General features: G+C 50.8%; 1 protein-coding gene across 1 annotated transcript in view; it reads left to right on the top strand.

Annotated features, from left to right (window-relative positions):
- The window catches only part of Abat (4-aminobutyrate aminotransferase), a 74,279-nt gene that overhangs the window by 24,544 nt on the left and 23,171 nt on the right, over positions 1-26,564 (top strand). The window contains exons 2-5 of the mRNA XM_076839814.2: positions 16,105-16,216; positions 22,284-22,381; positions 23,933-23,962; positions 25,429-25,546. Of these exons, the coding sequence (XP_076695929.2) occupies positions 16,147-16,216; positions 22,284-22,381; positions 23,933-23,962; positions 25,429-25,546 (316 nt within the window). The 5' untranslated portion in view covers positions 16,105-16,146. The remainder of the gene's footprint in view (positions 1-16,104; positions 16,217-22,283; positions 22,382-23,932; positions 23,963-25,428; positions 25,547-26,564) is intronic.

Below are 26,564 nucleotides of genomic sequence, written 5' to 3'. Positions count from 1 at the left end.
ACCGCTGAGCCACAACCCCAGCCCCTGAAATTGCTATTTTTGTTGTTCAAAAATGATCGGATCTTGGGATTGGGGCTGTGGCTCAGTGGTAGAGCGCTTACCTAGCATGTGTGAGGCACTGGGTTCAATCCTCAGCACCACATAAAAATGAATAAAATATATGTAGTCCACCTACAATTATAAAAAATTTTTTAAATGATCAAATCTTTGTTTTATATAGGCCAAAGTATTTTAGAGCAAGGGTGCTGATGTCTGCAGTTTATTTTGAAATGCATTGAAAAATAGGATTGAGAACGGATGGAGGGTAGTCAAGTGGTAAAGCAAGGCCGGGAATGTTGATGGTGGGAGCAATGTGTTGGGCTTGTGGGTGCTCACGGTGAGTTCTTTCAACTTTCCCATATGATGGAAATTTCCATGACGAATTCCTGGGAAATGTTTCCCAATGGTAATTATTGGCAGTTTCATGTAGTTCCACCCAATATTTGTTTCTCATTTGCCAAGAGTCCTTCCGGGTTCCCAATCGGTGACATCAACAGACCTGCCTTGCTAGAATCTCCTTTGGCCCATTCTCCCCTGATTTGGAGGGCAGTCCGCCTTTCTCCCTCCAGAAATCAGGTGGAATGGCCCTAACGTGCAGAACACTGCGCCGAGCACCCGCTATCTGGCTTGTAATAATTATAGATTTCCTCTGCGATCTGATCCCATTGGTTGCCCGGGCAACAGCGTAATAGCTCACTGAAGTGCTGTCACGGTGATTTAGAACCCACACTACAGTCTGGGTGCCCCCACCCCTTGCCGTTGTCATGGCAACCGATGAGCTGCACATGACCGAAAGCTCTGTGTCACCCTCCTCCCCCTCCCTGTCCCGTGATCATCCCCACTTCCTCCTTGGGGCTCCTCTTGGACAGGCGTTGACCCCAGCGAAGGCTGTGCCCCCAGTAATTGGTCCCCAGGTTACCCCAAGTCCCCGGGAGGGGGTCGGAGGACCCTAAAGCCAGAGCAGCCCCTCCCCGCGGGGTCTTGGAAGTGGCTTGGCACCCCTCCTGGCTCAGCCCCTTTCTGCTGAGCCTGGCTCTGCTGAGCGGCCCACACTGGAGTCCTGGGGGAGCCATTTAGGAGTCTAGGAAGAGGCACGGGAGGGGAAGGGGTGGGGACGGCTGGTTTCTGAAGGTCTGGGAAGATGCCGCTCATCTTTCTGGCTTAAACCAACGGGGCTTAAAACATCTTAAAAAAAAAAAAAAAAAAAAAAAACTGTGTTCTGTTTTCCCTGGTTATCTCTCCCTTCCTGTCCCTGGGTCCCCTTGTCTCTTGTGACTCTTCCCCTCTCTCTCCAAACCCTCTGCAGTCCCTGGCTCTTCCCTCCTCCTCCTCCTCCACCTTCGTCCTCTCCCTGAGCACTCGCTGGATTCCAGCTGAGCGCATCCTGTTCCCAAAACTGCTTGCTTCCAGGGCCCTCTTCTCCCTCCTGAACCTGACCCGTGTTCTGGCGACTGCCTGGAGGTCCGGAGCACCCTCCCACCGTGGGAGCTGGTACCCGGCAGCAGCTCTGAGGATGAGCCCAGTGAGCCGCGTGTCTGGGGCTCTGCAGCATGACATAAAGGGAGTGCTTTAAGCAGAACAGGCACGTGAGTGCAGGTGTGTGTGCTGGTATGGGGAGGTGTCTCAATGCAGTGCTGGGGTGTGCAAGTCCGTGTGTGTGCCCGCGTGCATGTATGTGTGCAGACACACCTACGTGAGGCTTTCTGTGTGAAGGACACACAGACGTACATGACAGATTTTTCAAGGATGTTCTCTTGAGCCTCTTTGAACCAGCAACTAAATAAAGATAGATACAAAGATGATAAGTAAGCAATTTGCTTTCCCCCGGAGGCTTACAGAGAAGTCTGCGTGCATCTGGTCCCCGGAAATGCAACAAGGGTCGCCTTGAAAAGCATTTTGACTCAAGCCCCAAAATAAATCCCTCCCTCCCGTTCTCGGGGCTGAAACAGCACTCGCATCCCTTTCTCCTTGAAGTCGAGTGAGGCCGGCAGATCGGGAGGCGCTGTCAGCGGGCATCTCGCCTCCTTCCCTCCACCAGACGGAAGGAGTTTGCAGGGAGAATCTCAATTGACAACCTGCAGGACTCACGCCCAGAGGGGTGGGAGGAAGGACTGAGGCTCCCCTCGCATCTTGTGGACAAGATTCAAAAATTCATTTTGGAATTTTACACGGAAGCAGTCCGTGTCCCAAGAGGCAGCAGAGGAAAGGAATCTTACAAACAGAATCTCGTTGGCAGGGCCAGGTGCAGGAGTCCTGGAGGCCTGCCTTCAGGTCACCCAGAAGGGAATCCTTTGTGTGTGGCCTGTCCCCGGGCCCTCGGGAGACTTGGAAGCCGTTGCTCTGGGTGAATACTGATGGTGGCCTGGGCACCCGGGAGGGAGGAGAGAGCCAGACCCAAGCGCCAACCTCAGGAAGCTTCTGCTCCCAGTGGAGACAGACCCGATCCCACGGGGGCCCAGCAGGAGGCACGGCTGCCACTTGTGTCTCCTCCCAGGGCCGTCTTCCTCCCTGCCCTGGCCTCTGGCGCTGTGGCCACTCTTGCCCACCTGCCACGGCCCTAACTACCTTTCCACTTCCTCTCTGTTGCTCCCAGGAGAACTTCACCCTCCACCAAGTACCCCCAGTACTGTCCACCATCCTCCTGGGCCCTCCATAGTGACCTCTGGCTCCTGTGTCTGCAGCCTCCTTTCCCACATTTGCTCATGAGCTTCCGTTGATTTGCGGGAAATTAAATTAAAACATTAAGACCAAACACATGCAGAGCCGGTGCCCTGGGCTCTTAACACGTTCACGTCCCAAAAGGCAAAGTGGCTGGGAAACGGTTCTGGCTTAAAAGAGATTCAAGGGCCACAGACCCAAGCCCAGAGTGGGATCCTGGGCAAGGCCTGGATCAGGGGAGCAAAGGACACTCCGGGCCACGTGGGGAGCTTGAATGTCGATATGGGTGCTTTATCAGTGACACATTTCTTGAGAGTGAAATGCTTTGTGTCTCAGATGGCTCCTGCTGAGGTCGCACAGGGAAGTGTCCTTGCTCTTTGGGGGAACCAGCTGAAGGCTGGAGGGGTGAATATCACAGTGGCCGTGACTAGCTCTCAAATGGCCCGTGGATAGACAGAGTGGTGTGGACATGGCCAGGCACGAACCCTTGGTGTTTGGGGACGTCCAGTGCCTGTTGAGTGCACTTGTGACTTTTCTGTAGGCTCAAAACTTGCTGCGCAGCCACTACGTGCTGGGCATGCTGCCCGGCTTTATCCACAGATGATCTCAATCCCCAGAGCAGCCGGGCTGGGGCCCACCGTACCCATGTTCCAGGTGGACAAACAGAGGCAGGGCCAGATTCAAGCACAAGGCAAGACCACATTATACCCCTACCTCTGATTATTGGGAAGTGACTCCAGGTAGATCAGCAGTCCTGTACCTGTCCAAGAAGTACCTGGGGTCTGAATTTAGGGCTTGGCCACATGATAGAGGGTGAGGGCGCTGGATCTGCTGCCAGCCAAGGTTCATAACCTGACTAGCGAACTTAACAGCTGTGTGATGTTGGGCAAGTCACTTCACTTCTCTGGCCTTTCTTCCTTCCTTCCTTCCTTCCTTCCTTCCTTCCTTCCTTCCTTCCTTCCTTCCTTTCTTTCTTTCTTTCTTTTTGTAAGAGTCGATAATCCCTACATCTACTTTGGAGAGTTGGTGTGAGTTTTTAAGGGCATTCTGTGTGATACTTAGAGCGGGGTTTGGTCCTCAGAACGTCATGGGTAAGTGCTCATTGACCCACGGCTGCTGTCGTCACTGTCACTCCTATAGTTACTGCTGTCGTTGGAACCCTAGTCCCCCCCCACCTTGGACAAACCTGGAGGGGCCTCCTCTGTCCCCAGGGCTTCCTGGGTCTGCAGCCTGTGGACAGTATGGGTCCCACACTCAGAAGAGCCTGTGCTTGGAATATTGCTTTGCTGTCACCGGCTTAATGTTCTCAGTCACTTGTTTGGTGAGGGGCCTGGAATATCTGTTTTGCACGGGTCACTCAGCCAGTCCTGTGTCACCGTTGATGTGGCCCCGGTGATGGCAGCATGGCTTCAGGCAGGCCCCGCAGCCCATAGACCAGCCCTGGCCTGAGCCTCGGTGCACAGGGTTCAGGACAGCGGCCACCTGTGTCCAGGCCGGCTATGGCGCACTTGAGGGGAGGCTGGTCCCAACCGAGATTCCCATGTCATTTTGAAGACTTAGTATTTAAAAAACGCAAAACACCCTCTTATTAGTACTGATGGGGATCGTGTTGGATTGTTGTATTTTGGGAACCTCAGATTAGATCAGATGCACTATTAGAACGGCTCAGGCCGTGGGGACCAGAAGATGGGACGCTTCCTCCGAGGCGTGCATCGGACGCCTGCGCGGCATTTCTGGTGGGCTGCCCCGCCGCAGACCAGTGTCCCTGTGACTTGGTCCTGGCTCCGACCTGAACCAGATGACACGCTGCAGCCCTGGCGCTCAGGCCTGACCCGAGTCTCCCAGGCAGCAGGCTCTGTCCCCCGGGTGCCTGCTGTCCTCTCCCTCTCCTTCCTGAGAGTCCCCGATGGCCTGAGGAAGTTCGCAGGCAGCGGGTGACGGGAGGAACTCTGAAGTGGGAATCGGGAGGACTAACTGGGGGATCCAGTTAAAATCCCAGATCCACCCTTGGCCCTGCTCCACTCTCGGTGCCGAGAGGCGCAGGCATCAGAGCCTCGCAGTCCAGGGCTTGAAGCCGACGTGGGCACTGACAAGCTCAGGGACATGGGACAGTCACTGCCCTCTCTGGACTCCAGCCCCATCCGTGCGGTAGAGTGGACAGCGTCTGGCGTGTCACACCATTGCAAGGACAGGCTCAGCTGAAGCAGACTGAGTGCCAGCCCAGCAACCGGCACGTGGGGGCTGTGCCCTTGATCCCTGTGTTCCAGACGGGATCCATGTTGACCCAGGAGAAGGAACGCGGTCTTGTGGGGAGGAAGGAACCTTGCTCCGCGTGTCCGTAGATCACGTGCAGAGAGGCAGACACACAGCACGTCCGCGGCCTTACAAAGCTTCCCAAATCCAGAGAAAGTTAACAATATTCAGGTACAGAAAGGTCAACGGTGACGAGTCAGATTCAATTCAATGAACTCTACCCCAAGACATATCATAATCAAGCTCAAACATGAATTCTACTTAGAAATAATGAGATGAACTTCCTGTATCTCTTTTTGAAAATATATCCCCAAGAGAAAGTCACGTAAAACAACTTGCAATTAAACTTTATTTGATGCCAGATGAGAAATAAATGTTTTTAAAACTGTAATTTTAATATAATAATTATTTGCTTTGCATGTGCAGACCAGCAGCTTCTAATATTGTGCCAGTTCCTTCACCAACATTTATTTCTAAAGTAACTCAATGGAGACTAAGATTTCAATTGCATTTTTCTTTTATTTGTATATTTACTCTGAAGGTTATTTTTGAAAAATACGTTATTTCCATTTGACTTTAGCGGTCATAGGACGTATAGGCCATTATCTAACCAAGTGCCTTCTCTTCTTTAAAATAGATTTATTCATTTTACCTAGGTATATATCACAGCAGAAGGCATTTTGGTTCATTGTACACAACTGCAGCACGACTTCACATTTCTATGGTTGTAGGTGATGTAGCATCACACCTTATGCGCAGTCCCACATGTACCTGGAGTAATGATGTCCATCTCATTCCACCATCTTTCCTGCCCCCACGCACCCTCACCCCCCTCCCTCCCCTTTGCCTGGTCAAAGTTCCTCCATTTTTCCAACGCCTCCCCCTCCCCATTATGGGTCAGCATCCACTTATCAGAGAGAACATTCGGCCTTTGGTTTTTGGGGGATTGGCTTACTTGGCTTAGCATGATATTATCCAACGCCATCCATTTACCTGCAAATGCCATGATTTGATTCTCTTTTAATGCTGAGTAATATTCTATTGTGTATATACACCACAGCTTCTTTATTCATCCATCTATTGAAGGGCATCTAGGTTGGTTTCACATTTTAGCTATTGTGAATTGAGCTGCTATAAACATTGATGTGGCTGTGTCCCTGCAGTATGCTGATTTTAAGTCCTTTGGGTATAGACCAAGGAGTGGGATAGCTGGGTCAAATGGTGGCTCCATTCCAAGTTTTCTAAGGAATCTCCACACTGCTTTCCAGATTGGCTGCACCAGTTTGCAGTCCCACCAGCAATGTGTGAGTGTGCCTTTTCCCCACATCCTTGCCAACACTTATTGTTGTCTGTATTCTTGATAACTACCATTCTGACTAGAGTGAGATGAAATCTTAGAGTAAGTTTTTATTTGCATTTCTCTAATTACTAGAGATGTTGAACATTTTTTCGTATATTTGTTGGTCGAATGTACACCTTCTTCTGAGAAGTGTCTGTTCAATTCCTTGGCCCATTTATTGATTGGGTTATTTGGGTTTTGGGCATTAAGTTTTTTTAGTTCTTTATATATCCTAGAGATTAGTGCTCTATCTGATGTGTGAGGGGTAAAAATTTGCTCCCATTCTGTATGCTCTCTCATCACCTAACTGATTATTTCTTTTTCTGAGAAGAAGCTTTTCAGTTTGAATCCATCCCATTTATTGATTCTTGATTTTATTTCTTGCACTATAGGCGTTTTGTTAAGGAAGTCGGGGGCTAATCCAACATGAAGATTTGGGTCTACTTTTTTTTCTATTAGGTGTAGGGTCTCTGGTCTAGCTTCAGTGCTAAAGAACAAATTAAGTATAAATAGTAATAACTAAATTAATATGATAAGAGATAGATAAGAGACAATGTCAAAAATGTAAAAATAGAATAGCAAAAATTCAAAATGTGGAGAGGAATAGAGTGCAAGTAGGGTTTTTTATTGTTGTTGTTGTTGTTTCTTTTCCTATCTTTACAACAGTTTCTATCACTTCAAAACAGCTTGTCAGAAGATTTTTTTGTAAGCCTCCTAGAAACCACAAAGCAAAAATCTGTAATAGACAAACCAAAAATAATAACCCCCAAATCAAAACCCACTACTAGAGAAACAGAACTTAGCCACAAAGGAAGATGTAAGAGAGGGAGAAATAAAGAAACTAATAACCACAAGACTAGAAAACAAATCACAAAATATCTGTAGTAAGATCTTACCTATCAATAATTACCTTGATGTAAATGGATCAAATTCTCCAATTAAAAGACAGAGCAACTGAATAGATTTCCCGCCCCCCCCCACCAAAGGCCCAACTGTATGCTGTTCACAGGAAACTCACTTCACCTCTAGGACATTCATAGACTAAAAATGAAGCCATGGGAAAAGATAATCCATGCAAATGGGATCCAAAAGAGAAAGTAGAGGTAGCAGAATGTATACTAGGTAAAATAGACTGTAAGCCAAAAGCAGTAAAAAAAGATGAGGAAGGGGGAATTCAATATCTCTTCATAATAAAAGCTCTGAGAAAATCAGGTATAGGAGTAAGATACCTCCATAGAACAAGTAAAGTTCTTTAAAAGTGAAAGAAGAGGCTCTAAGTAACAATCTCTCAGCTGACATGATAGTGAGTGGGGAAGCTGAGAGCTCTCTGTAAGTTCTGGATCGAGACCAGGGTGAGCATGTTCACCATCTTTACCTAACCTACCTCTGGAAGTTCTGGCCAAACAATCAGGAAAAAGGAAGAAATAAAAAGCATATCCAGATTAGAAAAGAGCAAATCAGATTGTCACTGTTTGTAGATGACATGGTCTTATAGATAGTGAACTCCAAATACTATCAAACTAGAACTGAAAAACAAATTCAGCAAAGTTGCAGGATACAACCCAACAGAGGTCAAAAGCTTTCCTTACTCCAATACAGATTACCTACAGAACAAGTCAAGGCAGCAATTTCATTTATCATAACTACCAAAAAATGAAATAAAATACCTAGGAATAAATTTAACCAAAGAGCTGAAATGTCTGTACAATTAAAACCATAAAACATTGATGAAAGAAATCAAAGAAGACACATGAAAGACAGGAAAGACACCCCATGTTGGAAAAATCAATGTTGTTAAAGTGTTCATAATCCCCAAAGTGATCTGCAAATTCAGTGAGATGCATATCAAATTCCAATGACAGTTTTCACATAAATAGATAAAGCAATCCTAAAATTCACATGGAAACACACACACACACACACACACACACACACACAATAGACAAAACTATTTTGAACTAAAGAACAAAGCAGGAGGCATCACATTACCTGACCTCAAAATGTGAGACAGGGCTGGGGTGAGGCTCCGTGGTAGAGCTCGTGTGTACAAGTCTGAAGCCCAGCTAGAGGGGCATGTGTGTGTGCATGTGTGTGTCTCTATGAAGCATTACCATACCTCTGGAATGAAAACAGCACAGTGCTGACATAAAAACAGACATACACATCAGTGGAACAAAATGCAGGGCTTAGAAGTAAACCCCTGACCTACAGCTGGCTGATCTTCAGCAGAGACCTGAGAACACTCCTTGGGGAAACTGGATATCCACGTGCAGAAGAATGGAGCTGTTCCCCCTCTCACCATATTAAACACACACACACACCAGCTCAAAAGGGATTGAAAACTTAAATGCACAACCTGAAACTATAGGAAACTCCTAGAAGAAAACTTAGGGAAATGCTCAGGACCTTGGAACAGGCAAGGACATTTCTTTATAAGACTCCCCAAAGGATCGGAAACAAAAGCAAAAATAGACAAACGGGTGACACCAAGCTAAAAAGCTTCCGCAGAGCAAGGGAAGTCACGGGAGGAGTGAAGTGACAGCCTACAGAACACCTGAGAACATTCGCAGACATGCACCTGACAAGGGGCTTATACCCACCATGTATAAGGAACTCAAATAACTCAATAATAGAAAAATAAAATTCAACTAAAAAATGGAAAACAGACCTCAATAGACACTTCTTAAAAGATGACCTACAAGTGGCCAATGGTATCTGAGAAGATGCCCAGCATCAGTACCCTCGGGGCAGTGTCACTGAAGACCACGCTGAGTCCCCCCTCCCTGCCCTGACGACAAGGGTCCCAAGGGTATGGAGTAAGGGAGCCTCACTCGGGGTTGACAGGGGTGTGAGTTGGCCCAGCAGGTATGGAAAAGAGCCTGGAGACTCCCCAGAAAGTTCAAAGAGAACGACCCCAGCGTTGGCCATCTCACCACTGGGGTTTATAGCCAAAGAAAGGAAATCAGTGTGTCACAGAGACTTCTGTGCTCCTACAGCTCTATTCAAAATAACCGACTCCTAGAAAGAACCCGAGTTTCCATCAGCTGATGAAGGGATAAAGAAGATGTAGCACATATGCACGTGGAATACCAGTTAGCCATGAAAAGGAATGAAATGCTGTCCTTCATGATGAAATAGATAGAACTGGAGAGCATTACATTAAGTGGGATGAGCCTGGCACAGAAAGACAAGTGCTTTGTGATCTCACTCTATGCGGCATCCACAAAACTGGATCTCATAAAAGTTGAGAATAGGTCAGGCGTGGTGGCGCATATCTAGAATCCCAGCCACTCAGGAGGCTGAGGTAGGAAGATGGAAAGTTTGAGGCCAGCCTCAGCAACTTAGGGAGACCCTAAGCAATTTAGTAAAACACTGTCTCAAAATTTAAAAAAGGACTGGGGATGGAGCTCAGTAGCAAAGCGTCCCTGGGTTCGATCCCTAGTACCAAAGGCTACTCCTTGTAGTTCCGGAGCCTGGGACTTCCGTGTTGAGGCACAGCGGATTCTGTGTCTGATGAGGGCCGCCTTCCTGCTGGCACTTCGCCCGGTGTCCTCACTGGGTGCTCCTGACCTCAGCACCTCCCCAGGGCCCTTCCTGGGATTAGGTTGCAGCCTGTGGCTTTTGAGGGACACATCAGGCTGTTGTGAGGACCTCACGTTCCATTGGGAGGGACGGAGTTTGGGCCTCTGCTTCCTGGAAGGGGCAGAGGACCAAGAATTGGGGTGTAAGGGAATGCCAGATGCGCACTAAGCCGGGTTTCTCAGAGGCAGGGGGTGTGTGGCCAGAGAGCGGGTCTTCAGGAAGCCGTTTCCAGTGGTACCGCTGAAGTGCCTTTTTCTGGCCTGAGTTGCCTGGTGTTGTTTTGAGTGGGGACTGAAGCTGCCAGCCTGGTCTGGGTCAAGATGGTGGCCTTCAGACCCGAGCAGCCTTGGCACTACCTTAGCTCCGCCCTCTCTGGCTGTGTGTTCATGTGCAAACAGCAGACCCCCTCTGAGCCTATTTCCTTACCTGAAAGATGGGAATAGGAGTAGACGAGAGGGTGTGTGAGAAGCCTCCACGTGGCAGGCCTTGGTGAAATCCAAACGGATTCCTGCAGACGTGAAGCAATACCCTGCGAAATACAGAGGGAGGATCTCTCCAAGGGGGTAAGGAGCACTGTGAGGCAGTGACTCCCGTCACCATCGCCGACAGAGCGTATCCAGCTGGCACCGTGCAGTCCTTGAAGAGGAGGGTCTCGTTGGCGACAGTCACAGGATTTGCGGGGTTTGCGCACTTGGCAGTTCCTAGAGTCTACGCAGGTGGCCTCCTTTCTCTGGAAGGGAGCTGTGGCTGCTCCTGCCAGACTCTGTTTGGCGGCCCCAGAGAACAGAGCGCGACCTGTGCCGGCTCACCCCGGGTTACCAGGGCTTGGCGTGGGTGCTCAGTGAACATTTAGGGAGCCGAACAGATTCGAGAAGCAGGACCTTCTGGGGCTTGGGCCGGGGCGGCTCTCGCAGCACCTGGGGGGCACCTCGCTGGCCCAGGTTCTGGGCTGCTCTCCTGCTTCCAGAGGGGACCTGAAATCCAGCCCCCACCTGGCCACGCACCTCCTTCCCGTGGGTTTCCCACGCGGAATCGAGGCTCCACGTCCCTCCCATGCCGAGGACTTCCACTTGCCACTGCGCCTGGTCTTTCTGTTCACAGATGGGTCACTATCTGCCCCAGGCGACCTCTCCTGAGTGTCTGATGTGAGCTCACGAGTCCTGCTGATGGAGCCTGGGCCAGGAGGACCCCGAGACGGCCGCAGGAGGGTGGGAGGCCGGGGCCCACCAGCTTCGCTATGGACCTGGGCCTTCGGGCTGGAAAGGGGGGGGACAACGCGCCAGAGTCACCAGGATAATATCTATTCCAGCCGCGACTTGGACCCAATTCCTGGCTCCTGTTCCTCTCAGCCGCCCCTTCAGCCTGTTTCCAGGACTGGTCCCCCTCTCTCCTGCCCCCAGGGGCTGAAGACTGTCTCTCACCCCAGGAGGCAGGAGCAGGGAACCATGCGGACAGGGAGGGTGGGCTGGTGCCCACACTGCACAGAAACCAGGACAGGCTGCTGGACGGGGTGGGGAGGGGTGGGGAGGGAAGCCGGCAGCGATAAGCTCGTCCCAAGGCCATCCATCAGAGCCCATGAATGGGGCCCTGTTAGCCTTCTGCAAAGGCCCAGGGCTCGGCTTTATTGGTTGTCATGGCAACCCCTGGCCTTGGCAACAGAGCCACCCTTGGCCAAATGTGTCTTTGTGTCCCCTTGAGTCTGCAGGAAAGCTGACTGTTGGGGCTGCAGCCGGGAAAGGAATGTCCTGAGACCCTGCCAGTGCTGGGTCTCAGGCCGAGGTAGGGCCGTGAGAGGGAGCATCTGGGGGCCCCAGAGAGGCCCAGGGGCTCACTTCTAGCCAACGATGCCTGCAGAACTTCCCTCTCACAGGCCTGGGAAGCCGCACAGGAACATGACACCCTGGGCACAGCACATTTGTCAGGCGTCCAGCACTGCTTCAGGGCTGGGGACACAGCACCCACTCAAGCCCAGGTCTCGTTCACCCTCTGCTAGCTCAGGAAGTGGGCTCATTGTTATTATCCCCGTTTTACAGACGAGGAGACTGAGGCACAGAGGTGACTTCACATGCCTGATGTCACAGCTGGTAATTGCCGAGCCGGCAGAGGCTGCTCTGGGGTGTTTCTTTTGAAGGATGCAAACATTTGAAAGATGACAGGTGGAAGCGAAGGAAGAGAGGCCGCTTCATGTCCAGTGCCTCTCACGGTGTGTCCCCAGGGGCCATCCCGGCTTCCTGAGTTGTTTGACTTTTCAAGGTCAGAACTCCACCATTCCAGGGCCTTGGGGTCGCACAGGCCTGTGGGGATGTGAGGGCCCATGGGTCCACGGTTCTTCTCCCCTCCAGAACCTCCCGGGGCAGGGCTCATCCTGCGAGACTCAAGCTGGGGTGCTGTGGGAGTCCCTGCCTAGCTCCACGTGACGGTCAGGTGTGGTCAAGGCTGAGAAGCTCTGGCCTGTGAGCCCTCAGACCTTGACAAGCCCATTCAACTTCTGAGCCTGTCATTCAAGGCAAATCCTGCAAATGCCTGAAATTACTGTGAGGAGCGGCCCCTGTGGTAGGTGAGAGTAAATGGCAGCAGGCATCCTTACTACTGCTGATGCTCTCCCTGGCAAAATGGGTGGACTTCTCCCCTTTCACCCGCATGCCTCTCATCTTATTGATTTAGACATTGAACTCCGCCTCCTGGCCCACCCCACCCCACCCCAGCTCCCTATGCACTAGGCAGATAAGAGGAAGCTGGGAGAACTAATTAGCATTTTAATTAAAGGAAGGGGATGGGGAGAAGTGGGTGGGACTGAGGAGTCCACTATCTGCCCAGAGCAGGGTTTTCCACTTGTCTTGCTGGAGACACACAGAAGAAACAGAACTTACTGCAGATCCAGTGCATGGCCGAAACCAAAATCACCCTTGCTTGCCATGGACCTGGCCATTCTGTTTACTGTATGGATGGACTTAAGGTTCTCTTTCAGATCTGATCACTTAGAGGAAAAAGCCCCCACTGGGTGCCAGGCTGTCTGTGACACCTCACACCTGCTGGTGGCAGAGGCTTGCCTCGCAGGCTCAGGGCCTGGGCTTGATCCCCAGAACTTCGTGAGGAGAGGCCAGGCAGGGCCGGAACCTGGGGGAGTCCGTGCTGTGCCTTTAGTCAGTTTTCTGTTCTTTCCCTTTGTCACCTTTGTTGCAGCAGATCACGGGGGTGGGGTGGGGGGGGTACTCGAGTGCTGAGTTAAGAACAGGCCTGGGGACGCAGGGAGATGGGAGGTTTCACAGATGGGGACAGTGGGCAACCAGCCTGCTTTCCTTTCAGATTTGGGAGTTTCTCTGTCACCTCGTAGTCACAGCTTCGCGGTGTGCCAGGGTCCTGAAAGCAACCCCCTAAGACTGAGGTCTTCCTGGTCCCCCTCCCCATTTTCCAGATGCACAGATCCAAGGTCATCAGATGGCAGAGGGCCTGGTGGGAGGGACAGGGAGACACTAAGGCCACTCTGGACAGGAGCAGGGTTGGGAGCAATAGTCCTCCACATGCTTCCAGATGGTCCTCAGGGCAGAAGTGTGGCCCAACACACTCGTTTACACCTGAGGAAACAGACCAGAAGAGGTAGGGTCTCTGGTCTCTGAGACCAACAAGGGCTCCCACCTTTGTGATCAGAGAATGTCCTACTCCTCAGCTACAAAAGCCGAGGGCCAACTCCACACATCTTTTTATTTTTTGTTGGGATAAATATAACAAGTTTAACTATTAAACCACTTTAAATGGATAACTTGGTGACACAATGTCATCCAGCCATCATCTCTATCTAGTTCCGGAATGTTCCATCACCCCAGTCGGTTCCCCACGGATCCGGCAGTCCTGCCCCATCTGCCCTCCCCAGCCTCTGGCGGCCTGTAAACTGTTCTGGAAGTTGCGTGTAAATGGAATCAGGCAACGTGTGCCCTTAACATCTGGATACTCTCACTGGGTGTGATTCATCACCATCATCAGGCTTCTTCCCTCCCACCAGCTCCCACCATTCCAGCCCACGCCCTCCAGCAACCCACCTCCTGAGCTCACGGTGACCCCCCCCCCCCCCCCCCGCATCTCGTGGACATGCCAAGTGCATATCCCCTGCCCCACCCGGGAGCCTGGCTGAGCACAGACCCTCTGGGTAAGACAAGAACATCTGGGACCCTCGTCCCCTGGAGAGGGCCTCCCTGGGGCCCACTGACAGGTGGGACTGGCTCTGTTCCTGGAGATCGGATTCCAGCCAATCCTGTCCCCAGCTTCCCTCTGCCCCCATGACTTCACATCCCCCCTGCCGCCTCTCTGCTCCGAACCCTCACACCTCTGAGCATTTGCTCCTATGACCCCTGGAATGTCCATGGAACGGCTCAGGGACACCTCCCTGGCATCCTACCCCTGGCCACAGGGATTCTCTCCACCTTGCCTCAGCACCCTGTTCACAGGGCCCAGAGTGGGGATTCCTTTCTGTCTCTCACGTTGACAGAGAGCTGCAAAATTCTTATGTTTGTGTCTTGCCAGGTTATTTTAAGAATTTTAGGACAGGCTGGATAAAGCAGCCTAGTACATTAAATTCTCCCATTTCCCCTGCCCCCAGTGTAGTCCCCTGCCACTAAATTATGAGCTTCAGAAGGAGAGCAGTGTGTTTTCCAACCTCCATTCTCCGCACCTAAATGACAGGGCCTTGCCTCTAACAGGGGCCTAATTAACTGATGAGTGAATTAATGGGTGACAGAATGAGTGGACAACAGCAGCTTTTCTTACGATTTGAAATACTTTGTGTTAAGAATTAATGTCTGATGGAGATCACGTTTTGTTATAAGGTCAGTTTCAACCTCAGGCCACCAAAATGTCACATGTCACCAAGATAAGTTTTCCAGTATGACATTCTGCAGTTGCAAGTGTGCGGATGTGGCTCTTGCTTGTGCAGAACATTCAAATGTTCACGCTCAGATTCTCCCCAGATTCTTGAGTTTTTAAAGATGTACTTAATAGAAATGGAACTGTGGGGAGCCTCAGTAATGGCGTTTGAGACAAAGGGCTGGAGGTGAGAGACGGCAAGTGCGCCTTCTGTGTACGCTGCTAAATTGCCAGACTGGCGTTGAGCTGGATATAGCAGAATAGATTTTTAAGAATCCATTAAATCATCAAGAGGGGAGTGTGATTTCTCGGTTAGCTCGTGGCCACACTTTCCTAGCCTATCTTTTCCCTGCCAAAATTTTCTCTGGTGAAAAGAAAGAAAATGTATTCGCTGCACGACAGCAGTTTTACTCCTGCAGCCCCGTAGCTACTGCAGCTAGAGTAACTTAACTGATACGAGGAGCGAAATCAAGGGCTTTGGGGTGGGCAGCCCGGGCAGCCCCGTGACCGAGGCCCACTCCATCAGCCCTCTGACGGTTCCTTTTCTGCCCCGAGATGCCTCTGTGCTGGAGGGCGGGGCAGATGAAGGTGGGCAGTGCCCTGCAGAGCGCCTCACCCAAAGGCCTCAGACTGGGTCCACTTTCACCCTGAGGAAGGAGCGTCTCCAGGGCACAGCGCAGCTGGTTCTGGGGCCGGTCCTCCGCCTGCAGAGGGGACACTGTTGCTGAGGACTATCTTGAGCTCCCTGCTGGCTTTACTGGCCTGCAGTGGAAGAGACACTGTCACTTGCATCCAAGGTCAACCTGACCTTGGGCTTGAGATACCCGGGATGGGGTGACCATCCCAATTTGCCCAGGACAGTCCTGGTATCCAAATGGAAAGCTTCACATCCTGAACGTCTCGGTTCCAAGCAAACTGGGACAGTTAGTCACGCTGGGGCTGTTCAGCCTCCAAAATGGGCCGCCAGATGCTCACTGGGTGCCCAGTATCACCTGGGAACAGGGCAGTGGGGACTGTCCGCTCCCCACCCTGTGATGCCTGGAGTCTGCTCTGAGTCTATCCATCTTGCAGAGCACAGGCCCATGCTCACCCACAGGGGGTCTCAAGCCAGCTCTGTCCACTTGCTTTCTTTTCCCATCCAGAAAATGGGCACAATCACCCCTACATGTGGGATACAGTGTAGCACAGCTTAAATGAAGAAGCGCTGAGTTAAAGTCTCTATGCAGCACAGCACTGGCTTGGATTAAGGTGAATATTTAATAGCAAAGGGTTGGTGGTCAGAACTTCTCCACAGCTGGGGAGAGGTGGAGGTGAGACCCACAGCCCGCAGCATGAATTCTTTGTGGGCCTCAATCTGGGTTTGTGGTCTCTTTCAGGGCAGCAGCCAGTGAGGGGTCCCTGTTCTGGAAGGAGGGGTCATGGCCTTCATGCTGTTCACCCGGCGGCTGGTCTGCAGCTCCCAGCACAAGCACCACTTGCTAGTGCCAGGTAAGCCTGGGTGGTGGGCAGGTTGGCAAGACCTGGTCCTGGGGCGGGGAGACACTGTGGGTAAAGGACCAGGGTTTGAACTTTGCTCTCTTCCCCGTTGAGTGCTATGCAGTGTGACAGGCTCTAGTGAAGCTGGGCGGTGGCAATGGCAGCCATCCATGGCCTGTGGCTGTAGCATCCCCATCACATGGCCCTTGATTTCAGCCCGGTGCAGGTTCTCCAGGTCACGTGTGCTCTGTGCCGTGTGCATCCTGGGTGAGCGACCAGACAGCCACCCCATTGCTCACCTTCGGTACAGGATTCCATGGATCACAGGAGAGTCGACACTTGGTTATAAACAGGCTTCACGTTGGGGGCCTTGGCACCCCTGCAGGCTGATGGTAGTGTTCTGAGCGTGTTTAATGCCAGCCGAGCCAGGCCATGATGGGCAGTAGTTAGTACATTCGTCAGCTTTGCATCACTGCAATGAGTCACCTGAGACGGTTTTGGTTGGAATGTCTGCTAGTCAGGATTGGAAAGTATCAACGTTACTGGTTAGAATTCATGTTAATTTCCATTTGGGTCTGCCCCACTTCGGTTTTCCTGCCCCTGAGAGGTTGAAGTCAGTGGATCTTGGATGCTTAGGGTGTGGGGGGCTGAGGGAGGTCTGAAGCAGGAGTCTGCACCTGCCCCATGGGACAGGTACGCACAACCTGGCTTGCGTTGAGTCTGGCTGCTGCGCCTGCACTCTGTCCTGCCTGGACCTCTGCTCCTATGCTCCAGGACAAGGGCTTGACTTCACTGGTACATGAGCACTAACCAGACTCCAGATCTCTGCTCAGATTTCACCAGTGCTTCTTTAATGCCTTTCTCTGTCTCAGGGTCAACCTAGTTTCCCACATTGCCTTCGTTGTCAGGTATAGGGATCAGCTTTTTGTTACTATGATGAAAAATCGGATGGGGGCTACTTATGAAGTGCAGAGGTTTATTTAGCTCACAGTTTTGGAGATTGAATGTCCAAATGGCATGGTGCAGACTCTAGTCTAGCAAAGGCCCTGTAGGGGATGGCGAATGGAGGACGGTGGGTGACAGTGGCAAAGTGCACCTTAGGATAATGGTCACATCACAACCAAGCAAGCAGAAAGAGCTGGACGAGAGCTGCCTCAACTCCTCCTGGGAAGCACCCCAGAGACCTAGAACCTCCCCCAGCCCCAACTCTTAGAGGTTCACCGCCTCCCAATAGCATCCCTGGGGACAGAGCGCCTGGTACCTGTGCCTTCACAAGGACAGCCCATGTTCACAGCCAGCCCCGGGTCTGGCCTCGCTGGTCTGCGATGTCCCTGTCTTTCCTGATTCTCCTTGAGCCTGGTGGTCTGAGGGGTCATTAGCAGGCTCTGAGGCAGTTTTTGTTTCATGTATTTACAAAAGAAGCATATTAATGTTGACCCGTAAGTGTGTTAAAATGATCCCAACCCAAGAACAGGCGGGCCAGGCACGGTGTGTCCCAGTGGGAGAGCCGCGGCAGGGCATCCATTCACCTACCCAACACTGCTGGGCATAGACCGCAGGTCTCGTGCCATGCCAGCTGCACAGGGCACCCCCTCTGGGGCTCCTCTGGGGCTCCAGCCTAGGGCAACGTGGCACCATCTCTCAAGGTCATTCTCAAGGACATCTGAGCCCTCCCAAAGGGGCACGTGGAAAGGGTCCTGGGTTAAGACTCATAGGAGCCCCAGTTCCGGGCGGGCCTGACCTGGAGTCCAAGCCCCAGCCTGTTTTCTCCTGGCACAGAGATGCTGCCTGTCTCACAGGTGCCTGGCCTCGGAAGAAACGGCTCCCGTGAAAGCACTTCCTGTGTGTCTGCGTGGGGGGGGGGGTGCCCAACACCCACTTTGCAGCACAGGGACAAGGCCCCAAGCACGGAGAGGAAATGGCCAAGTCCCCGCTCTACCTGTGGGTGTTCTGGGGGAGTCACATCCTTCTGAGCGCACGGTGCAGGTTCAGAAAGCCACACAGCGAGACACTGGCCTTTCCTCTTGGCCTTCAACTTGGCCTACCTAGTGTGCAGCGCAGAGTTGTGCTCTGTAAGATGCTGGAACAGTCCTGGGAAAGAGCCGACCGCGTGCCTCAGCACCTCGGGCGGGCGACAGGGGGACAGGGCTCTGATGGAAAGCCCACGGGACTCCTGCTTAGTTTTCACCCTCCCGCCCCCATCGCAGCCCCTCGGCAGAAGGACCTAAATGCAGACACTCGGGGACTTGCCCTGGGATAACAAGTGGCTGAGCCAGGCTTGGGGGAGCCAGTCGGGTGCCAGGCCCTGTGGTGACGATGGCCGCAGGTTTAGCAGCCTGAGGTGACCCGTGCTCACAGTTGAGGGGCTGGGTTCAGTCCCTGGGGGCTGCCGACAGGAGGTTACCCTCCGCCCTTGATGCTCAGACGTCTAGTGCAGCTCCAGAGCTGGCGGCCGCCTGCGTAGAGCCTGGGAGGCGCCGGGTGGGAGCCACAGGCTGTCTGGCCTCGCGGTGTGGGAGCCTTCTCTGTGGCCTCTCGACCCACAGGGCACCGTGAAGCCAGGAACATGATGGTGGCTAGCGGCTGGAGGGACTGTCCCCAATACCATCATTTTGTGAAAAAATATTTTTTTTAATTTTGACCTTATATTGATAAATAGTGTACAGAGTCAGGAGACTAGGCCTCAGGGGTCATGTCTGGGTAGAAAATTCAAAGCATCGTATCCTCAACGAGCACGCGAGAGCATATAAGGGGCATATAAGATGCTTTTAAAAAGAAAGTCAGAGCCAACAGCTCCAGCTGGATTTGACCTTGGGTTCAGCCAGACTCACCTGTAGGATCTTTGCCTTTCTGTAAAGTGACATTCTCTCAGTGATAAAATTGAGAGGACATTGAAAATGCTCAGTGGCTGCTTTATGGGTGGGAGTTAAGAATCGACTCTTTGGGTTGGTGTGGGCACAGAGGGCCATGACCTTCACTGTCTGACCCAGAGGGCTGACCTGTGTCCGTCTCCTGTCCCAACAACACCCCTCTGCCTTCCCGGTGTGCTTTTACTTATGAATGAAGCCAGATCATTCCATGTTACTGCAAATTTGCTTCTCGTTGCTTCTCTGTGCTTCTGAAATGATTTTTCCCTGGGAAAAGTAGGTTGTTTTGTGCAGATGTTTCATTTCAAAGGTCAAGGAAAGGAAAGAGGCAAAAAAATATCCATTACCTTCACAGTATCCAAGAAAGAGGGCAGCAGACTCATCTCCAGCCCAGCCACTTGCTAGCTAAATTTTAGCAAATCAGTCAGCTTCTGTGAGCCTTGGTGTCTCCTTCTAGGACATGAAGAGGGACAGTCCACGTCGCCCACTCAGGATAATTCCTGGGACATTCACCCCATGGGACAACACACACAGGACATCTGCTCGTGTGACTTGATAGAGGGAGTTCAAGGGAAGGTTTCCATGAGGCTCCAAACTTTGTTCTGTTCTCTTATGGGGTGTGGCGTTTTTGTCATTATCATAGAACATTCATTATAGTGTCATTTGGTCATTTTCCATATCAAAAGCCAAAATGAAACACAGAAGGAAGGGGAGAAATACCGGGGTTGTCAATTTGGGGGTCCCCACCTGGCTCTGCTACTCACTAGCTGGGTGATTTTGAGAAGACACTTAATCACTCTGGTCCTCATCCAGGGAGTTGTGGATTCTCCCACCCAGGAGATAGCTTGGGTGGGGCCTGCCTAGCACATAGTAGGGCTGACTCTGTCTGTTTCCCCCCTTCTCCGATTGCCCAGTTGCCAACAAATTATCAGGCTCTGACTTTCAGGGTCTCTGCCCGGCAGTCCCCTGCCCTCCTCCTTCCTCTGCGCACAAAGACTTGGCATGCGGCAGAAGCTGACGCCATAATTCATAACGTGCTGCACCGGGCCCCAGCATCCCGCAGCCCAGAGCCCTGTTGGCTGGTCCTGGCCGCTCTGCCCAGCTCCCCTGCCTCCTGCTTGTCTGCCTCGGGTCCCCCGTCTGCAGCTCCACACCCCGGCCCTTCTTCCAGGACCCACCCAGGGCAGCTCTGGTGCACCCTGCCTCACCCTCTGCCCCACATTCCCACCCCAGGCCCCAAGAAGCCTGAGCTACAACCTGACACCAAGACAGTTTCTGGGGAACATAAAGGACTCTGTCCTCGTGGGGTCAGTAGTTCACTGTGAATGCTTTACCTGTCCCCTTCGTTAGAAAGGAAACAGCTCAACGCTGGTGAATGACTATCTTCACCAAAACACCCCTCTCTGCTTTATGGGGACACATTGGTATCAAAGCTGTGTGGCAACCCCGAGTTCCACCAGGGAGGAGACACAGTTAATGTAAAAAGAGCATCCGTGCACCCCACGACCTTTAACCCTCTTCTAGCAGAATAGACTCTTCAGGAATTTCGTTTTTTAAGATCAAACAGAAGAAAATAAAGGCTGTTTTCTTCATGCTTAAATCAGTGCCGTGCTGTTTTTTTAACTAGACTTTATGTTCAAAAGGCTGCATTATATTGTGGAATTAATTCAGAAACTTTGATATTCAAAGCAATCATAGAAAAAGAAGAATGAATTTAAATGTTTCCTAAAAATCGTGGCGCTGTGTGGTCTGACACGCTATCTGTGTGAGTGTGTGTGTGCGTGCATGAAATCCTGGCGGGGTTTTCCCCCCTTTTCAGTGCTGGAGACCAAACCCAGGCAAGCTCTGCACCACTGAGCTCCATCCAAGCCCCTGACGTTTTCCTATAACCTCTCTGAACCTTGGTCTCCTCTTCTGTGCAGCGGAGACGAAGAGATAGAGCTATTACATGTATGTGCACGCTCACGGGAGAAATGGCATCACCCGGGTGATTTATCAAAAGTGTCTGCTGATCCCCTCGTCTGGTGTGATTATGGTGACAAAGGCTGCCCCAGGAAGAGGAGCTAGGCTTTCTCAACTAGCAAGCACAACCAGGAAGGCAGGTGAAGAGAGAGACGGAACCTGAGGGCCACTCCAAGTCCTTCCACCCTTATCCGGGTCCAGCCAGTTGCCTTTCACTCAGGGATGAGCAGGGCGGGCTTGAGGCCACCCCCTGTGTTTCAGCCACACACTGAGCCAAAGCACCTCAGTGACTCACCCGGGAACGTAACACCCTCTGAGAGTTTACAGTACATGAACAATGTGAAATGGTTCCAGACAAATGACTTGTGACAAAGACTTTTTTTAAAACAGAAAACATCTGTTACCTGGGGGCCACCTTGATTTAGAAACTTAACTATTCTCTCCTGGTGGATTTCTTTCTTTCTTTCTTTTCTTCTTTTTTGAGACGGGGGTCTCACTAGTTGCCCAGGCTGGTCTTGAACTCCCGGGCTCAAGTGGCCCTCCTGCCTCAGCCTCCTGACTGGCTGGGACTCCAGGTGCAGTCACTACACCCAGGTTCCCTTCTGGGTCGTTTTGATCGTCACAGCTGGGACACAGCTGAGGACAGAGACACCTGCATGCAGTGATCAGTGGCTGAGGGTGCCCCTGAGCACCCTACAGTGCCAAATGGGATACCAAAGAGTTACCCAACCCAGGTAGAGCCGAGGCGGATTAAATGGTGACTAAAATTTTACAAAATCTAGGTAATTCTTATAATTGATCTTTCATGTGCTAATACTATTGGGCATTCCTGAATCCATTCATATTCAAAATTTCTATCTCAAACAATAGTGGCATAAATATTGCATGTGGTGGTTGGCTATGTTGATTGTACTTAGCTGCCCTCCAGCCGTGCACGCTTAGGTTGTTGCTCCTTTATTGTGGCCATAGACAATACTCTATGAATACTTTTAGAGGACATCTCCTTAAGGGACAGGATCTGGTGTCCACTCACCCTCACTGCACTAGGGCAGGAGCTGCCTGTTTGCACGTAATTTCAATGACACTGACTTTTCCCATTTGTGACATCTGGGTGCTCTTGCAGTGCCCAGCTCTGTCCTGACTGAGCGTTGTGGGGCAGCTGGCCAGGTTAAGGCTGAGGTCCGGTTGGGACCTTGGGCATCTGCTGGGGCAGACCCTCATCACCAGGGTCTCTTCTTTGTTTGCTGCAGGATTCAGATACATCAGTCAAGCTGCAGCCAAAGTGGACGTTGACTTTGATTATGACGGGCCACTGATGAAGACAGAGGTCCCAGGCCCAAGGTCTCGGGTGAGTCCAGCACATCTGAGTGGTTTGTGGGGGTGGAGGGAGGGGGACCCAGGAAGCAAGAACACAGAGGAGCTCAGGGGCCTTCGCTGGCTGCCTTCTGACAGTTCCTTAGGAGAGACGGGTATTAAAATAAACTAGGCCACTCCACACAAGAGATAAGGAAGGCTCCAAGAGACGGTCCTTATCTGCTGCCACAATAATGCTGCACCACAGACCTGCAGGAGCCCAGGAGCACACAGCAGGCAGACGGCTCCTGTGTTTGGGGCTATGCGGGGGCTGGGCAGTCGGCTCCGCTGACTCCCCTCCAGGCCGGGGACAGCTGGTCGTGGGCTGATGCAGGGTAGTCTCACCTGGGGTCACTGCAGTGGCATGGCTGTGCGCCATGTGTCCTACCCTCCAGCAGACTGGACTGGGCTTGTTCCCCTGTGCTCAGTCTGCTGAGGCCTGGGCTCCACCCAGGCTCACGGGTACTTCCACCTGATGTCCTCGCCAGCCTGTGACTCTGTGCTCTGGGTCTAGAGTCAAAGGCTGGACAGGACATCAACAACAGTGGAAGAATGTGGCAATATATAGGCATGGGGCCTAGATGTTCAGAGCCTTGAACTTGAACTTGAACTTGAACTTGAAGGATAAGGAAGGAGGCACAGAACAATGGCATAACCCTTTGTGATGCAAATTTATCTTTTCTTTGTAGATCTTGCAGATTTTCTCCAGTCATTTTTCTTGGAGTGTCTATACACCTATTGTCATTGTAACTCTTTTATGGATTCAGAAATCTCTGTATGAGTATAAGTGATTAGTTAATTGGGAGAGAGTCTTGCTAACAAAAGGAGAGACTTCATCATACATATTTCTATCGGGAGATGGATCCCAACTTCATAATAGCAAAGCACTAGAATGATTTCTCATATTCTTGTCAGTAATATTATTTTATATTTTTGCATGGAAATATATAATTTTAAAACATTAATTGCTGAAGTTTGTTTTATGTTGAATTACTTTTGGAACTGAGATGTTTGTCATATCAAAGCAACAATTTCTAATTCCCAGTTTCTACGTAGAGTTTTTGGAATGTTTGGATTATAATTACAAATGGTTATTTGATAGGCAAAATAATATTTTAGTTGATTTTATTTTCTATTCCTAATGAAGTGTGAAAGGCTGCTTCCTCCTCCTCCTTCTCCTCCTCCTCCTCCTCCTTCTCCTCCTCCTCCCCTTCTTCTTCTTCTTCTTCTTCTTCTTCTTTTCATAAAAAAGGAATCCATGTTTTGGAGGACATTAGATAAATACCTTCCTTCAGCTTAAATTTTTTGTTAAATATTTAGTTTCTTTTATATTCCAGGTCTCTAAATCTCACCTGTTGTAATTTAACTGGGTAATGGAATGGTTTCCTGCCAACTATTTATATTAAATAATTTAAATTATTTATAATATTGATGACTAACTAATAAACTACCATGGTACTGGCAAGAGAGGGGAAAACAGGACAGATTTCCGAGCCATTCTGGCAAGAGTGTGTTTGCCTGACGCCCTTGTCCTTCTCCCCTGCAGAAGTTGATGGAGCAGCTGAACGTCATTCAGGTGAGTGGGGCCAGGTAACGCGGCTTGGCTGCTTCTCCACCACCTCTCAGCCGAGGGGCGTAGCTTACTCTGTGCTAGGCTTGACTCTGTTCTAAACCTGTTTTCTAATTGCCCTTGTGATTTCCTCTTTGACCCATTGGTTATATACATCCTGCTTAATTTCTACATTTTTGTGAACTTCCCAATTTTTTGTTATTCATTCCATTCCTTTGTGGTTGGGAAACATTCTGTGCAATATCAACCCTTTTAAATGTTTTGAACATCTTGGATGAGCTGCCATGGTGTACCCTGGAGAAGTGTCCCTGCATGTGGTCTGCCCTGGAGAAGTGTCCCTGCATGTGATCTGCCCTGGAGAAGTGTCCCTGCATGTGGTCTGCCCTGGAGAAGTCTCCCTGCCAGCCTCAGGGGGAGGTGCCATCTGCTGGGCTGCCAGGTGCAATGTCCTGCTGACGTTTGTTGGACAGCTGCTTTTTTAGAGTGTTGCTCAAGTCTCCTATTTCCTTGCTCATTTTCTGCCTAGCTGTCCTAGCCTTATTGGATGCTAGGTATTGAAGTCCACAACTATTTAAAGGGGTACTGTTTCCCTTCAACTCTGTCCATTTTTTCTTCATGGGTTTGGGGCTATGTTGTTTGGTGCAAATAGGTTTATAATTGTTGTATCTTCTTAGTGGATTATTCCTTTATCATTATAAAATGTCTTTCTGTAGTAAATTTTTCTTGTTGTTTTCTAGTCTGTTTTTGTCTGGTTCCAACATAAGCCCGTCAGGCTTTCTTATGGTTACTGTGTGCATCATATATCTTTTCCATCCTTTCACTTTCAACCTATTTATAGTCTGGAATCTAAAGTATGTCCCCTCTAGATAGCATGCCATTGCTTCTTTTCACCCAGTCTGACGATCTTTGATCTCTGGTTGGACTGTTTAATCTATTCACACATAACTGTATTTACACTTCCCATTTCACTTTTTGTTCTCCATGTGTCTGGTGTACTTTGTTGTTGTTGTTGTTGTTCCTCCATCTTTATTTTACTGGTTTTTGATGGGTTGGTTTTGCTTTAGAGCAGGGGTATGCATCAAATGAATATTTTCCTCCATAACCTTTTTATTTCTTTAACGTTCACTATTTATATCTAGTTTTCTTAGTGGCTGCTGTAAGGTTTACTACATATATCCTAACTTCTTGGAATTCTGTGTTAGATTTATATTTCAGTCTTTTTCATTGTGATATCTGAAACATATATAGAAAAATTCACAAAATACAAAAGTCACAACTTTAAAAAACTATTAAAGCAAGCCACCCACATAGTTACTCCCAGAGCAAGAAATGCAGCCTTAGAAGCACCCAGAAGCGCCTTGCATGTCCACAGGATGGGCAGAACATAGTTGACTTTACCGATTCAGGCTTGTTTCTGAAGACTAAGCCCTCAGAGGTTGCTGTGAGCCTGAGTTAGTCTCTTCTTTCCCCAGAATGCAGAGGCAGTGCATTTTTTCTGCAACTACGAAGAGAGCCGAGGTAACTACCTGGTGGATGTGGACGGCAACCGCATGTTGGATCTTTATTCCCAGATCTCCTCTATCCCCATAGGTAAGAGCTGGAGAATCGGTCCTCTGATGTCCTTCCTCTCTCCCTCCCTTCCTCTCTCCCTCCCTTCCTCCCTCCTTTGCCCTCAGCCCTCTGCTTTAGATGCTCCTCCCACCAGGCCCATCCCTCAAAGCAAGGAGGCAGTAGTGTGCAGAGGGCGTGTTATGAGCACATCGTTCCTCATCCACCCCTCCCCACACCCCCAAAGGTATGGATTAACATCCCCACTTTGCAGATAGGAAAAGAAAGTTTGGAGAGGCGGCAGCTTGGAAAGGAACCCCAGCTAGGCGGTGAACCAAGTCTGTGTTTGTGGCAGGTGTTCACAGACCCATGTCTTGGTCTGGGATTCCTGGAGGAATAGCCAGACTCAGGAGTGGTGTTCCGGTCATCTGCTAAGCCTTCAGGGGAAATGAGAGGAAGGGGACGATGTAGGGCAGGGGGAAGCTAAAAATGAGGACTCTCTGCTGTAAAACCCTAGAGCCTGACTCCAGGGGACTCTGAGCAATTGAACCCCAGACGGGAACCAGAGGGCTGTCTTTCTGCACCCTGGCCAATCAGTTGCCCATCAGCTGCCTGGGGGAGGACGAGGGCAATCTCCTTGCAAAGCGGCTGCCATGGAGCCAGGGCAGTCTTCCAGGGGAGGGGGCAGCTGGAGCCATTGTCAGCCAGCACACACAGCAGCTGGGAGGGGAGGACCTCGGTGGATGCCCACAGCACCTGCCTCCAGACTCCCCTCCCCGCCTGCACAGCACGGCCGTGGGGAGACAGGGCTAATGTGCCAACGCAGTGGCGGCTATCTGCAGCCTGGATGGGTAATGTTCCTTTGGTTGATGGATCCCGGCGGTGCTCAGTGGCCCATGGACTGTGTCTGATGAAGCCTGTCCCTTTGCAGAGGAAGCTGGCTTGTCTACAGCAGGAGGGGTGGGGAGGTACTGCGCTCCTCGGCCCTTTCCCCCTCCTCCCCCGAGACCCAGCCTTGGGTGTCCACCTCCTTCTCGTCCCCAGCCTGTTTCCTCAAACC

The sequence above is a fragment of the Callospermophilus lateralis genome, chromosome 19, assembly GCF_048772815.1.
Source record: "Callospermophilus lateralis isolate mCalLat2 chromosome 19, mCalLat2.hap1, whole genome shotgun sequence".
NCBI classification, from domain to species: domain Eukaryota; kingdom Metazoa; phylum Chordata; class Mammalia; order Rodentia; family Sciuridae; genus Callospermophilus; species Callospermophilus lateralis.
Note: the sequence above shows the minus strand (reverse complement) of the source record. Positions and strands in the feature narration are given on the sequence as shown.